At 36.9% G+C, this 21020-nt stretch overlaps 1 protein-coding gene across 1 annotated transcript in view; it reads left to right on the top strand.

The window, feature by feature from the left end:
* Positions 1-910: 910 nt before the first annotated feature.
* ipmka (inositol polyphosphate multikinase a) overlaps positions 911-21020 on the top strand; it is a 36900-nt gene continuing 16790 nt past the window's right edge. Inside the window, exons 1-4 of the mRNA XM_067421678.1 lie at positions 911-1294; positions 4462-4547; positions 5689-5785; positions 10330-10502. Coding sequence (XP_067277779.1) covers positions 1156-1294; positions 4462-4547; positions 5689-5785; positions 10330-10502 — 495 coding nt within the window. The 5' untranslated portion in view covers positions 911-1155. The remainder of the gene's footprint in view (positions 1295-4461; positions 4548-5688; positions 5786-10329; positions 10503-21020) is intronic.

Below are 21020 nucleotides of genomic sequence, written 5' to 3'. Positions count from 1 at the left end.
CCTTGTGAGTTTTTTTTATTTATTATTTTTTATAAAACATTTCTCTATTTCACAGTTTGTGGGCATGAATACAATGCTGACCAATGAGAACAGAAAGGAACAGAAAGTCATTGCATTATTTTCAAGCCCTTCTTTAGATTATGAGTTTAATCCATGTCCTCCTGTGTGCCACTGTCAAGGTTTATATTGATGATATTAGTGAATTTCTATGACCATACATGTTCATTCTTGAGCACATTCGGGGCTTTTCAGGGAAACCATTGCTTTTGAGGTTACACCAGGGCAACAACAGCTCCTTGGTCTTTAAAAATGAATGATCAAATTTGTAATATTTTGTATTTGTCGTTTAAATCTGACTCATTTTCAAATAGATTGTTATAAATCAGCATCTCAGGAAAATGTTATGGTTTTTAATCAATCATTTTTGTATGACTTTCTGTTACAAAACTGGGCATTGATTTCATACATGTCCTCAAAAAGAGGACACTAGGACTTAAATCATGTTTCTCAGGCATTTTAAGAGACAAGTGAATAGGGAGAGAAATTACAGCCTATCATTGTTCCTAAATTAGATATTATTATGAAAATATATAAATGTTGCCAACTATCACTCCCATTATTGCACTTCTTTTTTTATTACATGTTGCTCCAAGATACATGAATATGCAAATTAGATAGAGTGTATACATTGCATTGAATAAGAAAACTCATGTATGCTCATTTTACCCATTGCATAAAGTAGCCTAAAACGTTATATCAATTTATTCAGTTATATTGCTCATATAACATAGTTGAGATCATAGTTAAGAATCATCTTTAAACATATATATATATAAGTAAGAACGCGACCTACGCCAACTTTGATTGGTGGACTGCGTGCTTACGTCACGACTCATTCAGTAACCCGAAAGACGCGTCGCGCTCCAGCAGTGAAGATAATCTAAAGACACATATGCGAGTGAAAAACGAAAACGTCTGGGCTACATACGCGCGTCTGAGCAAGTGAAAGATATATTTTGCGTTTTAAAAACATGTATGTGTTCGTGTAGAATAACTGCCAGATATAGGAAATCATGCACTAACAGAAGTTTTTCCAGTTTCGTAAAACTTAAATAAGTTGACGCTGAACGTGTCTGCATAGCAGATGGTCAAATCATGGACACATTATCGCGAACGCTGGAAAAACCTGGAAAAGACAATAAAAAGAAAGGGCCTGTAAAGCAGGTGCTCTTGGATGGATGTGTGCCCTTCTCTCATCAGGTGGCCGGACACAAATGCGGGATCAGTAACACTGGTCAGTTTGGTCTTATAACTTCTGTAATGTTCTTCATGTGATTCTCGTGTTATGCTGTAATGTTTTATGGGATTTAAGGAATGACGATAGAATGTGAAAATACATCGGAGTCTTGTTTGAATAAAGGGAGTATTCATCATACAGTTTGAATTGGATTAGGATGAACACCCATAATCAAAAATACATAGGCCTACAGGACCTAATACTATAGTATCAAACCAATTTTATTAGAATCCCATAATGATCAAATGGCATCCTACTGGATAAACTGCAATAAACCGCATTGATCAATAGGAATTTGACAATCCTAAAAGATTTTCTTCAAATTATTTTCCTAATGCTATACATGCCATTTTATCCCATTGGAAGTCACAATGGTCCTTTTTTAGAAAAAAGAAAAAGAAAAAAAAAAGAAGCCCATTAGGATAGGACTGTTGCTTTAAATTATTATATAAATTACAATATAAAAATCCTGCACATTTTCTACTGAAAGTAAATTTACTTTTGACCTGTGGACGACTTTGCACAGGTTTTCCTAAAATACTTGTTGGGTTGAGTTAGGTAAAATGTTAAAAGTATTAGATAACTAATTATAGCTTAGTTTAGGGTCACAGGATTTGTAGTCACATTTGTTTAACGTGGGATATCGCCATGGTGATTTCTATGAAAAGAAGTCAGATGATATCATTTCCTTTGTTGCAGTAACTCTTATGTGTCATTTGTGTCTCTGTCATGGGGATTTTCTGAATGAATGAGATGTGAGCAGTTATCTGATGGATTATCAGATTCTCAGTGGTCAGCACTTTGTCTTTTCTTGTGTTAAAGAAATAGTTCACCCCAAATAGACAGTTCTTTAGCACGTCTACATGTTCCAAACTCATATTGTTTTTAAAAGAAATATATATATATATTTATAGAGAGAGAGAGAGAGAGAGAGAGAGAGAGAGAGAGAGAGAGAGAGAGAGAGAGAGAGATTCATAATATTTATTTAAAAAATGATTTATTTACACTCTTATTTACACATCTAATTATCAAATGAAACCAATGAAATCATCAGGGCGGGCTTTAGTCGATGACGGACATGATGATCAACACTAAACAACACAAACACTCAACACTTTAGTGTTTGGGGACACTAAAATTATGATCCAAGTTATTCAACTAAATATACAAATAAAATGTATTTATTTGGGCATATTTAATTCTATAAACTATCCAAATTAAACTAGCCAAATTAAATTTTGTTGCAATATTGTCCTGTTTAACACTGTGAAGCTACTTTGAAACAATCGTCATTGTAATATAAATAAATATATAAATAAAGTTGATTGATTGATTAATTGATCAACAGTAAGGTAATCATGCACGTCATCAAAGAGGCTTGGACTATATTTATTCGAATCCTAAATGGAGAGCTTGTCTGTATATGCGTTGACCTTCACAATTTCTCTCAAAAAATTATGATCATGTTGGGTAAGAACTCTGTGTATCATTCCAGCATGCGTGCAGACAGGGTTGCCAAGTTTTTACAACAACACCCGCCAACTACTAGCCCTAAACAATAGCTTCTCGAGGGGTTCTCCGGGAAAAAATGGTGTTTGACGGGTAAAATGTGTTTTGTTATTATGGCAAGGTTACCATCTAAAATTTGCATATATATATATATATATATATATATATATATATATATATATATATATATATATATATATATATATATATATATATATATATATATATATATATATATAGGCTCAGGCTATGTTCAAATATATTAAAATAGAATTTTTTTTTTAATAATATTTCATAATACTAAGTTTTTATGTATTTTTTTTAATCAAATAAATACAGCATTGGAGAGAGAACCAAATAGTTCATCTAGTCCTTGATGTCCAAACCAGAAAATCACTGTTTCGGCCTAAACTTTTTGGTAGCCCCTAACTGTTACACATATTTTCTTTCTCAACTGTTTACATTCACTTAAGACAAAGCCAACTGTGTTTACAAGGATATTTTGACATTAATATGTGTGTGTATGTGCGCATTCAAACGCAAGAACTCTGTACTGCGTCTAATAAGAGGTGGCTATCTGTGTTCACGCTTTGAATGTCTGCGCTATAGTGCCACATAAGTTCTGAAAAATGAAATCAAACCACCTCGAACGCACTCAGGTGACTGGATGCAGGAAACCCCGCCCTCTCCATGAAATGTAATGGGACATAGACAAACTAAACAATCATATTACACTTCAAAAACAATTTTTATGACGCTGATGTAAGATTGTTCGTTTTTTACATACGTTTGTTTTTAGATTATTAAAGTTATTAGAGTATATAGATTATTTCGTTATTTTATGCTATAAAAACAGGGGTGTGACTTTATGATTGACAGCTGAGATTGACAGCTTTTCTGAGCGGAGCAGTGTGGCACCAATGGAAATGTTTTGGGAATTTTGGGAGGAGACTGGAGCTTTAACTTTAATTTCTACATTTCCATAACTGTTTATTTCTCACAAAGTTGTTGATTAGGCTTGAGTGTGGGTGGGATCTTTATATCATGGCTCCACTTCATGCTCTCTACTGCGCAGAGTTCAAGATGCTACTGCGCCTACAAGATGTCAGCACCGTATCCGGACACTGCAGCTTCACTTACTTCAACGGAAGGGAGTGAAGTGCTGTCCATCTTTTTTACAGTCTGTTGTCTGCGCAAAGAAAACAGTATGTGGCACGAGTGTCAAATTGAGTACTCTTTATAGTCTTCTTGCGCTTGACAATTGTTTGAAATCACATTAAAATGCACACACAGGAATCAATAAGCGGAATCGAAAATGTTATTTTATTAACATATTAAAAGTAGGCTGTAGTGTGCTAGGTGGTTAGCGAATCAGAACACAGCTGGGCCAGCTAACCAATCTGAGCCGATTGCGTATTTTTGAGGGACCGGCTTTATAGAACCAGGAAACTATCAGACCGTTTTTATAAGGGGAGACAGAACATCTAATTCTTATAATGACATTTATGTGGCTTTATTCTCTCCTAAGTTGTCCTTCAGATGTTTTCAAGGCTGCTATAAATGCAATCACTCTTAAAATAGTCTCAAGTTGTCAACTTGTCATGATGATAAAGTGTTGGCAGGTTTTTAGTGTTCAGTTTACTATAATTGCACAGGTGTTCTGCAGCATCCCGACGGAACCATTCTGAAGCAGCTACAACCTCCTCCAAGAGGGCCACGGGAGATGCACTTCTACACGCAGGTAACTTAAATCCACATCACTGTAAGCAGTACAATATTTACACAGCAGCACTAGTTGTTGCATGTATATAATGTCAGAGTGAAACACCTAAACAAAAATAACACCTTGAATATTAGAAAAAAAGATGCACAATACAGTAACTAACACGTTTCACTCCATTAAAATAAATGAATTACACTACTGTTCTGAAGGTTGCGGTCAGTTAGATTTCTTTTTGGAAAGAAATGAATACATTTATTTAGGACTGCCACTAACTATTATATTTATAATCGAGTAAACAATAGTGAACAATAGCATTTGGGTAAAATGTTTAATTGTCCATATTCATCCCGACTTGGATTGTTTTTAACCCAGCATTTTATAGAGTGAATATGATCATGCTATGATATGATTATGATCAATTGCATGGATAAGTTTTCATGCAATTTGATTATTTGTTATTTTTTATTTTGCCCCAGGTGGGGTAAAATAACCCCAACTCTGACAAAGCTATTTTCATATTTACACCAAAATCAGAGTACAGAAAAAGCAGTTTTCATTTAAATTTAAAAAGACAATCTAAAAAACATAATATGAACATTTATTAATGAACCATACTGAAAATTAACATATTTGAAAAATATTGTTTGATGATGCTAACTGGCAAGCTATTCAAATTATGATTAAAATTGACCGTAAAACATTTATAATATTACAAAAGATATCTATTTTAAATAAATATTCTATTCATAAAAGAATCCTGAAAAAAATCTTTGTTTATACATAAATATTAAGCATCACGACTGTTTTTAAAATTGATGATAATACATTGTCTAAAAATGTTTCTTGATCAGCAAATCAGCATATTAGAATGATTTCTGAAGGATAATGTGACACTGAAGACTAATACATTTATAATGCTGAAAATTCAGTGCCGTCACAGGAATAAATTACATTTTAAAATATATTAAAATAGAAAACAATTATTTTAAATTGTAATAATATTTCACAAAATACTATTTTTTATCAACAATATATGCAGTCTTGGTGAGCATAAGATAAAAAAAAAAAATTAAAACCAACTAATCTTAACAATTTACCAATAATTTATTAATAGTTACTGGTTTCAGGGTAAAGGAACATGTCACTTCCTTTTCTGCAGGTATATGCCAAAGACTGCACGGATACAAGGCTCCTGAAACTGCAACAACACCTTCCTAAGTTCTACGGCACATGGGCACCACGGGAGTCGCCACATGGTGAGTTATGTTGTTATATCAAGATGTAGAAGTCATCATCAAATAACATCTGCAAGCCATTTTACTTCCGGAATCTTATTTTACAGTGCCTTGCGAAAGATTTCGGACCTTTTCAGGCTTCAAACATATAAAACTGTAATTTTTTTGAAGAATCAACAACAAGTGGGACACAACCATGAAGTGGAACAAAATTTATTGGATATTTCAAACTTTTTTAACAAATCAAAAAATTATTCAGCCCCTTTACTTTCAGAGCAGCAAACTCTCTCCAGAAGTTCAGTGAGGATCTCTGAATGGTCCAATGTTGACCTAAATGACTAATGATGATAAATAGAATCCACCTGTGTGTAATCAAGTCTCTGTATAAATGCACCTGCACTGTGATAGTCTCAGAGGTCCGTTTAAAGCGCAGAGAGCATCATGAAGAACAAGGAACACACCAGGCTGTTCCGAGATCCTGTTGTGGAGAAGTTTAAAGCCGGTTTAGGATACAAAAAGATTTTCCAAGCTTGAAACATCCAAAGGAGCACTGTGCAAGAGATAATATTGAAATGGAAGGAGTATCAGACCACTGCAGATCTACCAAGACCTGGCCGTTCCTCTAAACTTTCAGCTCATACAAGGAGAAGACTGATCAGAGATGCAGCCAAGAGGCCCATGATCACTCTGGATGAACTGCAGAGATCTACAGCTGAGGTGGGAAACTCTGTCCATAGGACAACAATCAGTCGTATACTGCACAAATCTGGCCTTTATGGAAGAGTGGCAAGAAGACAGCCATTTCTTAAAGATATCCATAAAAAGTGTTGTTTAAAGTCTGCCACAAGCCACCTGGGAGACACACCAAACATGTGGAAGAAGGTGCTCTGGTCAGATGAAACCAAAATTGAACTTTTTGTTAACAATGCAAAACATTATGTTTGGCGTAAAAGTAACACAGCTCATCACCCTGAACACACCATCCCCACTGTCAAACATGGTGGTGGCAGCATCATGGGTTGGGCCTGCTTTTCTTCAGCAGGGACAGGGAAGATGGATGGAGCCAAATACTGTAGCATTCTGGAAGAAAACCTGATGGAGTCTGCAAAAGACCTGAGACTAGGACGGAGATTTGTCTTCCAACAAGACAATGTTCCAAAACATAAAGCAAAATCTACAATGGAATGTTTCAAAAAATAAACATATCCAGGTGTTAGAATGGCCAAGTCAAAGTCCAGACCTGAATCCAATCGAGAATCGGTGGAAAGAACTGAAAACTGCTGTTCACAAACGCTCTCCATCCAACCTCACTGACCTTGAGCTGTTCTGCAAGGAGGAATGGGCAAAAATTTCAGTCTCTCGATGTGCAAAGCTGATAGAGACATACCCCAAGCGACTTACAGCTGTAATCGCAGCAAAAGGTGACGCTACAAAGTATTAACTTAAGGGGGCTGAATAATTTTTCAGTTTTTGATTTGTTAAAAAAGTTTGAAATATCCAATAAATTTCGTTTCACTTCATGATTGTGTCCCACTTGTTGTTGATTCTTCACAAAAAAATTACAGTTTTATATCTTTATGTTTGAAGCCTGAAATGTGGCAAAAGGTCGCAAAGTTCAAGGGGGCCGAATACTTTTGCAAGGCACTGTAAGACTAAAATAGGAATCAACAGGGGTGGAGCAAGTTGTTTAGTTTTGATAAGATTATACATGCAAATATTTGTTTTATTTGGTGAAGAGAGTAAATTCAATGGTCAAGGGTCAAATGCAATTTCAAGTTGACTTTTAATGACTGATGATGTGTTGTGCGAGTCCTGGCTGAACTCAGCAATCATGTCCATTAAAATGGCTCCTTTAGCAGTCAAGCTTGAAGGTCAGCTCTAGTTAGTGTTATCTATGTTTGGTGATTTTAGAGGGTTGCTAATGAGTTAATAATTGATAGAAGGTTTGGTATGTGGTGTTGGGTGTCATCCAGCAGTGGTATGTTCTTTGTAAGCTTATTAAAACGCTCTTATCATCATTATGCGTCTTGCCGTGTGTCCAAAGTGCATGTGCTTTATGATGTGTTTGTTTAGTCTGTCTATGTACATTAAAGGAGTGTTCAGTTGATCCACATTAGACTTTACACTGCTGTTCTCTGGCCCTCTGCCTTGTGCTTGTGAGTGGCCATCCCAGTGATGACACTATAAATATCATTTGACAGCACTGAAAAAGAACTTGTCAGAAAAAATTGACTGACTGTGGAGGCTTATCATTGTTGCTTGGCCTCTGAAACTTCACTTAAAAGTACAGTGTTCAGTGTTATTTTAAAAATCAGTACTAAGCAATTCAGACAGTGAGGAGGAAGCAATCTTATTAATGGTGTTCCAGGACTCTAGACTCCGCTACTCTAGTCGGTCAGTTTTTGTGATGCGCAGCATTTTTTCAAATGCAGCGCTGCCTTCCCGGAATGCTATGCGGGCGTGTTAAAGTCGCTTGACGTCACCCATAGGAATAAAGTGGAGTACAGCGTGACAGAAGTGTTGCGCGGGCAAGTGGATCTGCACCTTGACCATGGAGATGCACTTTTGTGACACGACTAAAGCGTGATGTTGTGACGCTTCCCCTCATCTGTGTGTTCAAATCGGTTCAAATGCAGCACTGCCTTCCCAGAAAGCTCTGCAGGCACGTTAAAGTCACTTGATGTCACCCATAGGAATAAAGTGGAGCGCGGCCTGACAGAAGTGTTGCACGGACAAGTGGATCTGCACCTTGACCGATTTCCATCTTTATGCAAATGAATCCGTTGAACGCGACGCGACTATCCAAAAGAAGTAGAGCACATGGAGACTGGGGGAAGTCTCTCGCAGGTCCTTTGTATTTCATTCCCTGCTGGCTCAAAAGCACGCCCATAGTGGTAAACTTGAGGAACGCCCATCAACGCACACATGAGGGGAAGCATCACAACATCACGCTTCAGTCGTGTTGCAAAAGTGGATCTCCACGGTCAGCAGCCGAGAAGCAGAACATCTCAACATCACGCCGGATGCTGATGACGCTAGCCCGGTGCAAACTCCGCCACCATGCAGTTCAAGGGAGGGAGTTCACCAGTTAGCAGCCGACACCCAGAAGAGAGAGCAGCCACAGCGAGCAACTTTAAATGTCCTTCAAACCAGAAGCAATCGCAAGAATTCAAACAAAAACAGCAGAGAAGTGGTGTAAAACGGCTAACGGCGAACAACGTCCTCTCAGTGGCTTCCAGCTATCAGCAACAGTCCCAATTGTAGCTCTGACTGTTTGACTAGTCATGGTCATAATACAATAAAATAAAATCTAAATCTAACAGTACAGTTAGCATGATTTAATTCATGATTGTAATTCATCCCAAAGTTGTTCTATCGGGTTGTGCAGGCCAGTTAAGTTCCTCCACACCAAACTCGCTTATCAATGTCTTTATGGACCTTGCTTTGTGCACTAGTGTGGAATCATAATGTTGGAACAGGAAGGAGCCATTACCAAACTGTTCCCACAAAGTTGGGTGCGTGAAATTGTCCAAAATGTCTTCGTATACTGAAGCATCAAGAGTTCCTTTCACTAGAACCAAGGGGCCGAGCCCAACCCCCACACCATAATCCCCCCTCTACCAAACATTACACATGGGACAATAAAGTCAGGCAAGTACTGTTCTCCTGTCAACCGCCAAACCCAGACTCATGATTCGTCACTACAGAGAATACATCCAATGCTTTACATTGCACTTGGTGATGTAAGGCTTGGATGCAGCTGCTCGGCCATGGAAACCCATTCAATAAAAACTCTCTATGCACTGTTCTTGAGCTAATCTGAAGACCACATGAAATTTAGAGGTCTGGAGCTATTGACTCTTCAGAAAGTTGGTTACTTCTGTGCCTTATATGCTAACCCCGCTCTGTGATTGGAGGGGTATCCCAGTAATTTTGGCAATATAGTGTATTTAATTATTAATTTAATTGTACATTTTTACTTTTATACATTATTCAGGTTTACGTAATTATGAAAAAAAAGATTTATGTTTAGAATAAATGCTGTTCTTTTAAACTTTCATAAATTTTTCTCACAAAAAAGGACGCAGCACAACTTTTGAATGTTAGCACAAAAATGTTATCAAAATTTTTTAAATGTTACTACTTGTTTAAAAACATTCAAAAGTAATGTTCTCATAATATTTGTAAAATAGAAAAATTATAAAATAGAATGTTCCTTTATATTCATATAACCAATATAAAAAATAAAACAAAATCTGAAATAACATTTAAATATTTTAATGGGAGCGTTAGCAAAATGTTCATGGAATATATATATATATATATATATAGGTTCCTTTAAAAACATAATTACAAAACAGCCATGCATGCAATATATTGTGATTTAACATGATGGTTTTGAAACTATTAAAAGTCATTTGCCATTAAACTGTGTTAGCCATATTGGTGACAAATCAGCAGAATATGCAACAAGAATGTCTGCCATCCATAATAACAGATAAAACAACACTTCTCTGTCATTCTGTCATATGCTCAAAACTGTGACTTTATCTCTTATTTCTCAGAGCTGTATCTGAAACTGGAGGATGTGACGAAAAGGTTCTTACGGCCCTCCATTATGGATGTGAAGATTGGGAAGAGAAGTTACGACCCATCTGCGTCACAAGAAAAACGTGAAGAGCAGATTAGCAAATATCCTCTGATGGAAGAGATTGGATTCCTGTTATTGGGGATGAGGGTAAGATAGCATGTGTGTGATTTGTTAACTTTCCTTATACCCATTATGCAGGATCTCTTTCCCTTGTTGTTTTATCTCTGTATCCTCATCTGATTTCTGATTTCCTTATTACAAACTGTGAGGGTTCATAAAACACAATATTAAGCTTCAGATTACATGAGGGCTCTAAAGGTTCTTTAAATGCTGCAGAACAGAAATCCCTCTGTGCTGTCTTGTAAGGCATGATCAATATCCAGAGCTTATCCAGACACTCGGTTAATTACCTCTGAGGAATACTGATAAGACATTTGATGATAAGATTGTGATGAAACCAGCGGTCAGTTACACACACTGTGCTGCACTGGCTGGGAAGAAGGTCACATGAGAAGAGATAGAAAGATCTAATTAATTCCACCATTTAGTCTAAATATATTCTTGTCCTTGTGCATTTTCCAATTGTCCAACAAGTCCAAATGTTTCAAAAAAGCTTCACAGTGTTAACAGGAAGAAACGGTGATGTTATCCAGCTAATTTCTATTATAATATAGTGTCAATGCGGGCAGATCGGTACTATAGTTGAAATTTAGGTGTCCCCAACTGAGCAAACCAAGCCAAAGGTAACAGTGGCAAGGAACCAAAACTCCATCAGGGCCAGAATGGAGAAAAAAAAACCTTGGGAGAAACCAGACTCAGTCGGGGTTCCAGTTCTCCAGTTCTCCTCTGTCTGACGAACAAACAGTGTATGATTAAAATTCTGGCAACATTGCAGGTCTTAAGTCATATTAGGTATTTACCTAATATATTAAGATATTCATAAGATTATTTAAAATATTGGAGTTGTCATGCCGGAGACGGGTTTATCGAGGATGTTGTGTTTATGCAGCATTTACAGGCAGGAGTTTAATTGACACGCTCTCTGCAGACGTTTTAGGGATGCATTGGTCATGTCTAGGCGCAGCTCCACCATCTGATCTGGATACAGCTCAGATCTGGCTGACTGCAGTAAACCTCGGGATAAACAGAGAGACTGACATTAGCGTAGATGCCATTCTTCTTGTGAAACGAGTACATCAGGTGTTATGAAAAGTGTTCCCGGTTCCGGCTGACCTAGTTATTGCAGCCTAACAATCATTTAAAGGTGCACTAGAATGAAAAATTTAATTAGCCTTGCCATGGTGAAATAAGAGTTCATCACATACTGTGAGTCTCAAACACCATTGCCTCCTACTTCTTATGTAAATCTCGTGAATCCAAAACTCCATTGAAAAAAAAGTTCTTCTCAACATAAACCCAACAGTGACGCAAGCGTTGGGGATCATTTATATGCACGCCCTCAACATTTGCATCTGTCCAAACATGTTCATTGTCAGGCGGAAATGGATCGAATCATAAGGTACAAGTTGCTTGTATGGACACACTTCATGTTCCAGGCTGTTCAGGAGATCTGCGGACGTTACATATCCTTCCCACAGATAAAAAATATCAACAGTCATAGTTGATGTTTATAATCCGATACCACAACAATTTAATTCAAGATCGTTCGTTTGTTCGGCCCATTTCAAGCAAGCTTCGCTCAGTGTCTTAAACTGAAGAAAGTGGCAATTACAACTGTATTCCTGCAAGCAGTAAGTAGCGATTTTATCCACATATTGACTGTTTAAACAATTTCTGATTAAATTGAACGTTTCTTAGAGAGACCGCATTGTCTAGATAACGCAAGATGCGAGTACAGTAACAGTAGGAAACACCAAGTACCATACCAAAGTAAATAGTGTGCCTAATGACAAAGGGCAATATTATATATAATATGATGTTTTTGCCTATTTGTATTTCAGATTAGGCTACATCACAGTCACTGCGTAGCCTACATTGTGACTAACATTATATAAACATGCAATGTTGTTGACGAAAAAAGACAAGTCTAAAATGTAGACTGACCGACACTTTAAGCAGAACATCTCAAATGGAGATTGATAAAATGCAGCTTACTTGTTTATGGTGTTTTCAGATCATTCATGCACGAGAGAGAGCTTGCGTGCAAATGGTTGCCAGATTGGACACGTTTAGGTAAAACACCAGAGTGTATACGGGTTTCTTTTCACAGAAAAGCTCTGTTTGGGGGATTTAATTACTGAAAAAACGAATGCGAGCTCTTTCTCGTGCGCGGATTATCTGAAAACGCCAAATAAACAAGTAAGCTGCATTTTATCAATATCTATTTGAGATGTTTTGCTTAAAATTTCATTTAGTCGGCCTGTGTTGTGTCAGGACGGTCAGGACTCACGAGCCACTTTACTGAACTGCTGTGCTGTGAGCTGCTGAAATAAACCAATCAGAGCAGAGCTCAAAATTAATATTCATGACCCTTCCAAATAAGGCAAAAACAGAGCATTACATCCTAGGGACAATTTATAGGGTTGTAAATGGACCTGTAAAACTGTATCTGGACAATTTGGGCCCTTAAATAAGCCACATACCCTCTACGTAGATATCAGAGAACAATTTAACATATTGTTTTAAATCATTCTAGGGCACCTATAACTGATTTGAATAATAGAAATTGATAATGTTTTATGTGTATGCCATATTGAAGAGATGAGTTTTTAGTCTAGATTGAAAATGAAGTTTAGGCGTTAAATAGGAAAAAGATTGACCTCCTACAGCTGATTATGATATTCTAGGTATTATCAACAGGCCAAAGTTTTGAGACTGCAATAGATGTGATGGAGTATAATGTGTCAAGAGCTTGCTCAAGTACTGGGGAGCTAAACCATTTAGTGCTTTGTAAGTAATAAGCAAGATTTTAAAAATACTATGTTTAATAGGGAGCCAGTGCAGTGTTGACAGAACCGGGCTTATATGATCATACTTCTTCTGGTTCTAGTAAGAACTCGAGACAACAAGAACTGCTGCCTTTTTGACCAAACAAAACAATAAAATTACACTTCAAATATTTCCCCCCCAAAGTTAGTTTATGTCATTGAAGGCAGTTATCGTCACGATGATTTCATTTCAAGTGTTCGTTTTTTAAATAAGTTAAGTTTTAGTTAGTTATTTGATGCTATAAAAACGGGGGGTGTGACGTCATGATTGACAGCAGAGATTAATGGCTTCTCTGAGTGAAGTTGTCATTGAGGCACTAACAGACTTTTTTCTGGATTTTTGGGAGCAGATTGGAGCTTTAGCTTTAATTTCTACATTTCCATAACTGTTTATTTCACACCAACATAATTAATTGTTTTGCATCTGTGAGAGTGTGGGCGGGCTTTTAATATTGCGACTGTACTTCCTGCTCTACTTCCTGCTCTCTACTGCGCAACTCTGGTCTTGAAATCGCTACTGCGCAGACTCGGCCCCAAGATGTCAGCGCCGTGCAAGCCGTCTGAAAGCTTCAACTCTGGCAAGCGGAAACGGACAATGTCGAGTCATCCATATTTTTTATGGTCTATGGTTACTACTTATGGAGCTTTTTTGTCCAATAATAAAAAAATCTTTTTTTTCTGAATTAAGTTTCTGAGTTAAGTTTTTATATCAGCTATTCATTCTGTTAATCTTGTGAATTGGTAAGTTTTGTCAGGGAGCGAGAAGAAATATAGAGCTGAGTATCGTCAGCATAACAATGAAAACTAACGCCATGCTTCCTAATGATATCTCCCAGTGGTAGCATATACAGGGTGAAAAGCATTGGTCCTAACACTGAGCCTTGCGGTACTCCATATTAGGGGTGGGCGATATCTCGATATTTAAAATATATCGAGATATTTTTTCAACTCGATATGGATTTGGACATATCGTATATATCGATATATTGTTTATATTTAATTCTGATTCCGCCACTTTGCTTGTTTGCCTTCTCTGTGCTGTGCTCGCTCCCGCTCGCGCGCCTCCCGCCTCTTGCTTTTGTTCCCCCTCCCCTCGCGTGTCGTCTCATTGAACACGGCTGCTTCCACAACCAGGTGAGGATTAGTTATCATGTTGACAAGCGCGCGCGTTGTTCGGGACTCAGTTTAGAGACCATGTTTTCCTTCTAACACAACTGCTTGCTAAAATTCATAAAGAAATATTAATGTTCATCATAGTTCAAAGCGCAAGTTTCACCCACAGTCAGGTGATTGACACTATTGGTGCGAGACGCGGTCGCAATCATGTCAGTTTATGATTTGTGTCTAACTGATCGCATGGTTTTCGGTTAAAATGTCAAAATGATCGCAAATCATTTGAAAACATTTATAAAGTATTGCAATATCATTACTATTATTATTTTGTCAGCTTTATCACGGGATTATGATGAATAGGTCTATTCATGTTTTAACCAAGAGGGAAAAACGCGACATCCCGGGTGTCCTGAGACAGTGCTCTTCTGTCAGTTGTACTGTATCATATTATCATATAGCCTACCTTCTGACATTCATATTTCTTTCTGTAACTGGAAAAGAAGTGAAATTCAGCTCATGTGTAGCCTGCATGATGAGTTTGAATTTTGTCAAACTCATGACAAACATCACTGTTTGAACTTTGATACAAAATCAGTTTATTTATATCTCAGTCATGCCTCCATCTTTCTGCAAAATGCTTACTGTTTACTTTAAGTGTAAAAAAGGGAGTCTTTGATTCATCTTTTGAAAGCATGAAATAAATGAAAAGAAGGAAATATTATTTATTTTCTTTTACAGTTAAATTATTATTATTTATGTAATCAGGGAGTTTTTTTTAATGTTGCAAAAGCAATTTGTTCCTACATGAACTGACTACCTCTTTGCACTTCAATAATAAAAAAAAGAATTTGTGGTATTTGGCATATTTGTTTTTGCTGTTTTTTAGGGGGTTATTTTTCCTGTAAAGATATCGAGATATATATCGTATATCGAGATATAGCAAAATATATCGAGATATATTTTTTGCTCCATATCGCCCAGCCCTACTCCATATTGAACTTGTGATCGGTGTGACATCTCTTCATTTACTGCTACAAACTGATAACGGTCAGATAAGTATGATTTAAACCATGCCAATGCAATTCCACTAATGCCAACATAATTTTCGAGTCTATTCAAAAGAATATTGTGATCGATAGTATCGAATGCAGCGCTAAGATCAAGTAACACTAATAGAGAGATACAACCACGATCAGATGATAAGAGTAAATCATTTGTAACTCTGATGAGAGCAGTCTTAGTACTATGATACAGTCTAGATCCTGACTGGAAATACTCACAGATGCCATTACCTTCTAAAAATGAGCATAATTGTGAAGACACTGCCTTTTTGAATAATTTTTGACAGAAAGGGTTGATTTGAGAATGGCCTGAAAATTGCTAATTCTCTAGGATCAAGTTGCATTTTTGTGATGAAAGTGATTTAATAATAGCCAACTTAAAAGTTTTCAGTATGTATCCTAAGGACAAAGATGAATCAATGATATTAAGAAGAGGATCTATGACCTCTGGAAGCATCTCTTTTAATAGCCTAGTATTAAAATAGGGTCTAGCCAATGAGTTTAGCCAATTCTTCCTCTTTTATAGCAGTGAATGGGTGTAATTTTTCCTCAGTGACAATAAAATGTCTGATGTGATACTGTAGTAGACCAGTGCATGGTTATAATTTTCTTTCTTATATTATCAGTCTTACATGTAGAGAAGTTTATAAAGTTATTACTGCTGTTTACAAACATCAGAAATTGAAGCTTTATTTTTTGTTAATTTAGCTACTGTATCATTAAATACCTAGGGTTGTGTTTGTTTTCTTCTAAGAGAGTCAAGAAATAAGCAGATCTAGCAGTTTTTACATCCTTTCTGTATGCAATCATGCTCTCTTTCCACAAATTACGAAAAACCTCTAGTTGTTTTCTTCCAGCTGTGCTCATTTTCCTGGCGGCTGTTTTAAGGGCCTGAGTGTGCTCGGTGTACCACACCGCTGGACTTTTTTCTTTAATCTTCTTTAAGTGCAGGGAAGCAACTGTGTCTAAAGTGCTGGAAAAAAGAGAATTGAAAAAAGTCAATTGTTTTTGTTGCAACATCAAGTTCCTCTAGGCTATCTGGAATGCTGAGGAGATGGAATTGATGAGTAAGATTATTTACAAAGCAATCTTTAGTTGCAGAATTGATAGTCCAGCCATATTTGAAGCAAGAGGATGGCTTTACAGCCTTAAATTAAGTGTACATGATACTAGGTAATGATCTGAGATGTCATCACTCTGCTGCAGAATTTCATAGGTACATTTCTTGAGACACTGATTTCTTGAGACCGGATTCTGCGCAGTAGTGATTTGGGGACCGGAGTTGCGCAGTAGAGAGCAGGAAGCCACAATATCAAATGCCCGACCACACTCACACAGATGCAGAACAATTATTGTGTGAAATAAACAGTTATGGAAATGTCGAAATAAAAGCTAAAGCTCCAATCTGCTCCCGAAAATCCTGAAAAAAAGTCTGTTAGTGCCTCAGTGACAACTTCACTCAGAGAAGCCATTAATCTCAGCTGTCAATCAATCAATCAATCAACTTTATTTATATAGCGCTTTTACAATCATGATTGTGTCAAAGCAGCTTCACAGTGTCAAACAGGATAATATTGTAACAGAATTAGATTTGGCTGTACAGTCGTACTTGCGAAAACAGTGATGTTATCAGCTTATTTGTTATCAGCTGTCAATCATGACGTCACATCCTCCGTTTTTATAGCATCAAATAACTAAATAAAACTAAACACTTTAAAATACGAACACTTGAATTTAAATCATCGTGATGTTAACTGCCTTTGGGGAAAAAATATTCTAAGTGTAATTTGATTGTTTAGTTTGCCTCACGTCCATTAGAAAACGGCTATACTGGGACCGGCCACCGGGGGTCGATCGAGGCACGGAGGCTTCAGTTTCTGAGAGGGATGCTGCAGTCTTGCACCATCCCAAGAAGGATGGATGCCATCCTTCTTCAACAGGTCAGGTCGGCCCCAAAAGCTTTTCTAATTGTCTATGAACCCTATGTTATTTTGCAGACACAACCAACCATTGAGTGATGATAGTCTGCTAAGTATCTCATCACTCCTTCTAACAGGGAGGGGACCGGAGCAAAAAACATTTGACATGCATTTGACATTGTACTTGCGGGTTCTCACAACTCTTTAAAGAGTTAGTTGTAACACAGTTTAAGATATTTTATATTTAGTCCGACAGCGAATTTAAGTGTAGGCACACTATACTGTCCATGTCCAGAAAGGGAAAAAAACATGTCATCCGAATCATGAATCAATCCGCTGATTCATGACCGTTTTAATTTTTATGTGAGGATTGAAAACAAATGCGGAAGAAAAGACAATGCTGAATAAAGTCATAGTTTTTGCTATTTTTGGACCAAAATGTATTTTCGATGCTTCAAGAGATTATAATTAACCAACTGATGTCACATATGGACTACTTTGATGATTTTTTTATTCCCTTTCTGGACATGGACAGTATAGTGTGCATACACTTAGATACGCTGTCGGACTAAATATAAAATATCTTAAACTGTGTCTGAAGATGAACAGGGGTCTTATTGGTGTGGAGCGACCTTAGGGTGAGTTATTAATGACATGTTTAATTTTGGGTGAATTTACACTTTAATGTTAATTTTGGTGATCTCCGACTGTAGAAGTTGTACATCCTTAGTGCCAACGTGAATAATCTTAGAGAATTTATGATTAGCATTAGCCAGCATGTTTAAATTTGCTTTGATGTCAGGTGTTCTGGCTCCCAATATGTGACTATGGCAATCCGTCATGTCACAATACAGATGTAACTTAACATGAATTAAATAAAACAGCCATGAATGAGAGCATGTTGGAAATAAAAACGCCGGACATATTTCTCTCTGTGTGTTTATGCTCAGTCGCGTTCAGCCGTTCTCTCACCGATTTGTGTCTCCAGCATAGTCACCGTATGTAAACAAGACCGACTCGTTTAAAACTCCTTAAATTATATTAACGTCTGATATATAAAATGTATATAATAAACATCTAATTAATTACAGCTCCGTGAAAATGAATTATTAGGCCTATCTCCACGAGACGTTAAACGCAGAGATGAAACAGCGTTCTGCCATCAGCATTTAGACACAAACATTAATTTTGATACCGTACTAGATGAGATTCACTCTGTAAGAAAAATAAACAAAACCGCGAATACATCATAGCTATTACAATGTTTGCATATTCCGGGGGATATTAACTCTTTAGTCTATTGAAAACACATAAACCTGTATTTTACCTTTTAAAACATATTTTATTAAATGAATGCTTATATTTATGCTCACAGTTATGGGGAGTTGATAGACTCAACTCTCATTTATTTATGTTCTCCATTTGAAAAACATTAGACTTTATAAATGTATTTTGCCTGTTGTTAATATGGCTGTATTTTTAAATAAAAAACTGAAATAGCAGAAATGTTAAAAAGACTTTGCACTGTATTAAAAAAAAGCATTTTTTTTCAGACTATTTATTGATGTAAATGTCTTTTGTTCTGTATGTAAGGGGGTGAAACAGCAAAAATACAATGTTTAAAAAGCTCAGTTCAGTGCTGTTGCTGTAATTGTAAGAAACAAACAAAAAACAAAAAACACAAGAAATAACACAATAAACAAATATTGGTTCTATATATCAGTTATCGGCACATAAACATGCAAATAATCGGTACCGGTACCGGTTATAAAAAAAAATCAATATCGGTCGATCACTAGTTTTTTGATCCACGACTATGTCGTCTCATCGTTACCCAGCTGCCCTTCTGCACGGGCTCTACAGCCCAAACCTAACAATGTAGAGTTCACAAAGCAAGTGATTTTGATATATTCTAACTATTCTCAAATAAAACCTAGATGCATGTCTCTAATTCTAACAATCTTCTCCGTCAGCCTGACTATCTCCTTACTTACAGTATATCACATGTAAATCCCTGTTCGCCAACGGAGAAAGATATGTAAAAATGGAGCATGCAGTGCAAGTGACAATGACAGGAGAAGAAGACATGGCTTACCGTATTTGTTGATTAATCCAATTTACCAAAGTTTTTTGATGGAGTCTATTTTTTAATTGTTTTTTAAATAGTTATATGAACAATAGTACAACAAACAACAAAGGTACATTTACATTACAACAATGTACTAAAACATAAAAGTGTTTCCTTTGCATTTTTCGCATGCAGATGACAATGTTGTCCAAACAATTCCCATTAAACACATTGGCCCTCATTTATCAAAACCATGGTGACTTTGAGATTTATCAATATGGACGTTGTCGTACGGTACGCTCAAATCCTGCGCCAGCTCAGGAGGTGGTGTACGCACGTTTTGAGTTGGTGCAAAAATGCGCAGAAAAACTATTCCTAACACCACAAAACGCACTGAAAAAGATATGCTACATTATGACCCACTGTAAAAAGCAGCAAGAATATAGTAATTATAAACTTCAGTGACTATTTTTGTGCAACATGGACTTTAATGTTTAATTTGTGTGACTATACCAAAGCATTTGATTTGTAGGCATATGTATTCCTCCAGCTGCGAGCCTGTGCGCTTTACCTGACGTTTCACGGTTAGGCGCGGCAGCTGCGCATGGCCTGGGACTGAATAATTCAGACTGACAAAATAATAAAAATGACATTCTTTTTCTTTTAAATAATAATAATAAAATAAATAATAACGACATTCTTCTTCTAAATAAGAATAAGCGTCATTAATAATAAAAATCATAATAATAATAAGTATAAGAAGAATCTTACAAATTGTCATGCAATTATTAATGTGAATGAATGGTACTCTACATCACATCATCATCACTATTGTACACCCCAATACATGTGCCGTGATATAAAATTAAATGCTAATTTTTTCACAACACGTGCTGTAAAAGAATGCATTGTGATGGTAGTTTATCATCCAAACAGCTCCTTAAACTGCTGGAGTGTGCTTCTCAACCCCCACACTATTAACAGTACTCGTAATTTGGGTCCATATTTTGTTTTTGTGGGTGCCTTTAATCCCACTCTTTAAACTCCCAAATAAAACAATTTTGTTTTTTTCTACCTGGTGATGGTCTCGATGGGCACGTCTCAATCATCTCACTAGTTCAGTAGTCAGGACACTCATCAGGGAGTCAGCCCATTGACTTATGTCCTAATCAGTGCCCTGACTAGTGGACTAGTGAGATGATTGAGGCGCGCCCGATCTCCACGTCGGAGAAGTTTCGCTTCTTTGCCGTCTTCCGTGTGTCCATGGCATAAAATAAGGGCGTGGGGGAGGCGGAGACTGGAATATATAGGGGCGTGTTATTCTAATGACGATCGTTTTCAGCCGCGGCATTTATCAAGGGCAGGTATTTTGCACACCTGAATTGCAGAGGTGCGCACAGCTTCATAAATCAGGCGGTGAGAGGAGTGTAAGCATAATCTTATGCCAACATATACACCCGTTTCTACGCAAGATTGATAAATGAGGGCCAATGTATTGTGCATGCCAGGCCAGTAGTTGGCGATGTCACTTTGTAAAAAAGTTATACTCGCCTAAT

Source organism: Pseudorasbora parva, chromosome 17 (assembly GCF_024679245.1).
Source record: "Pseudorasbora parva isolate DD20220531a chromosome 17, ASM2467924v1, whole genome shotgun sequence".
In the NCBI taxonomy this organism is placed as follows: domain Eukaryota; kingdom Metazoa; phylum Chordata; class Actinopteri; order Cypriniformes; family Gobionidae; genus Pseudorasbora; species Pseudorasbora parva.
Note: the sequence above shows the minus strand (reverse complement) of the source record. Positions and strands in the feature narration are given on the sequence as shown.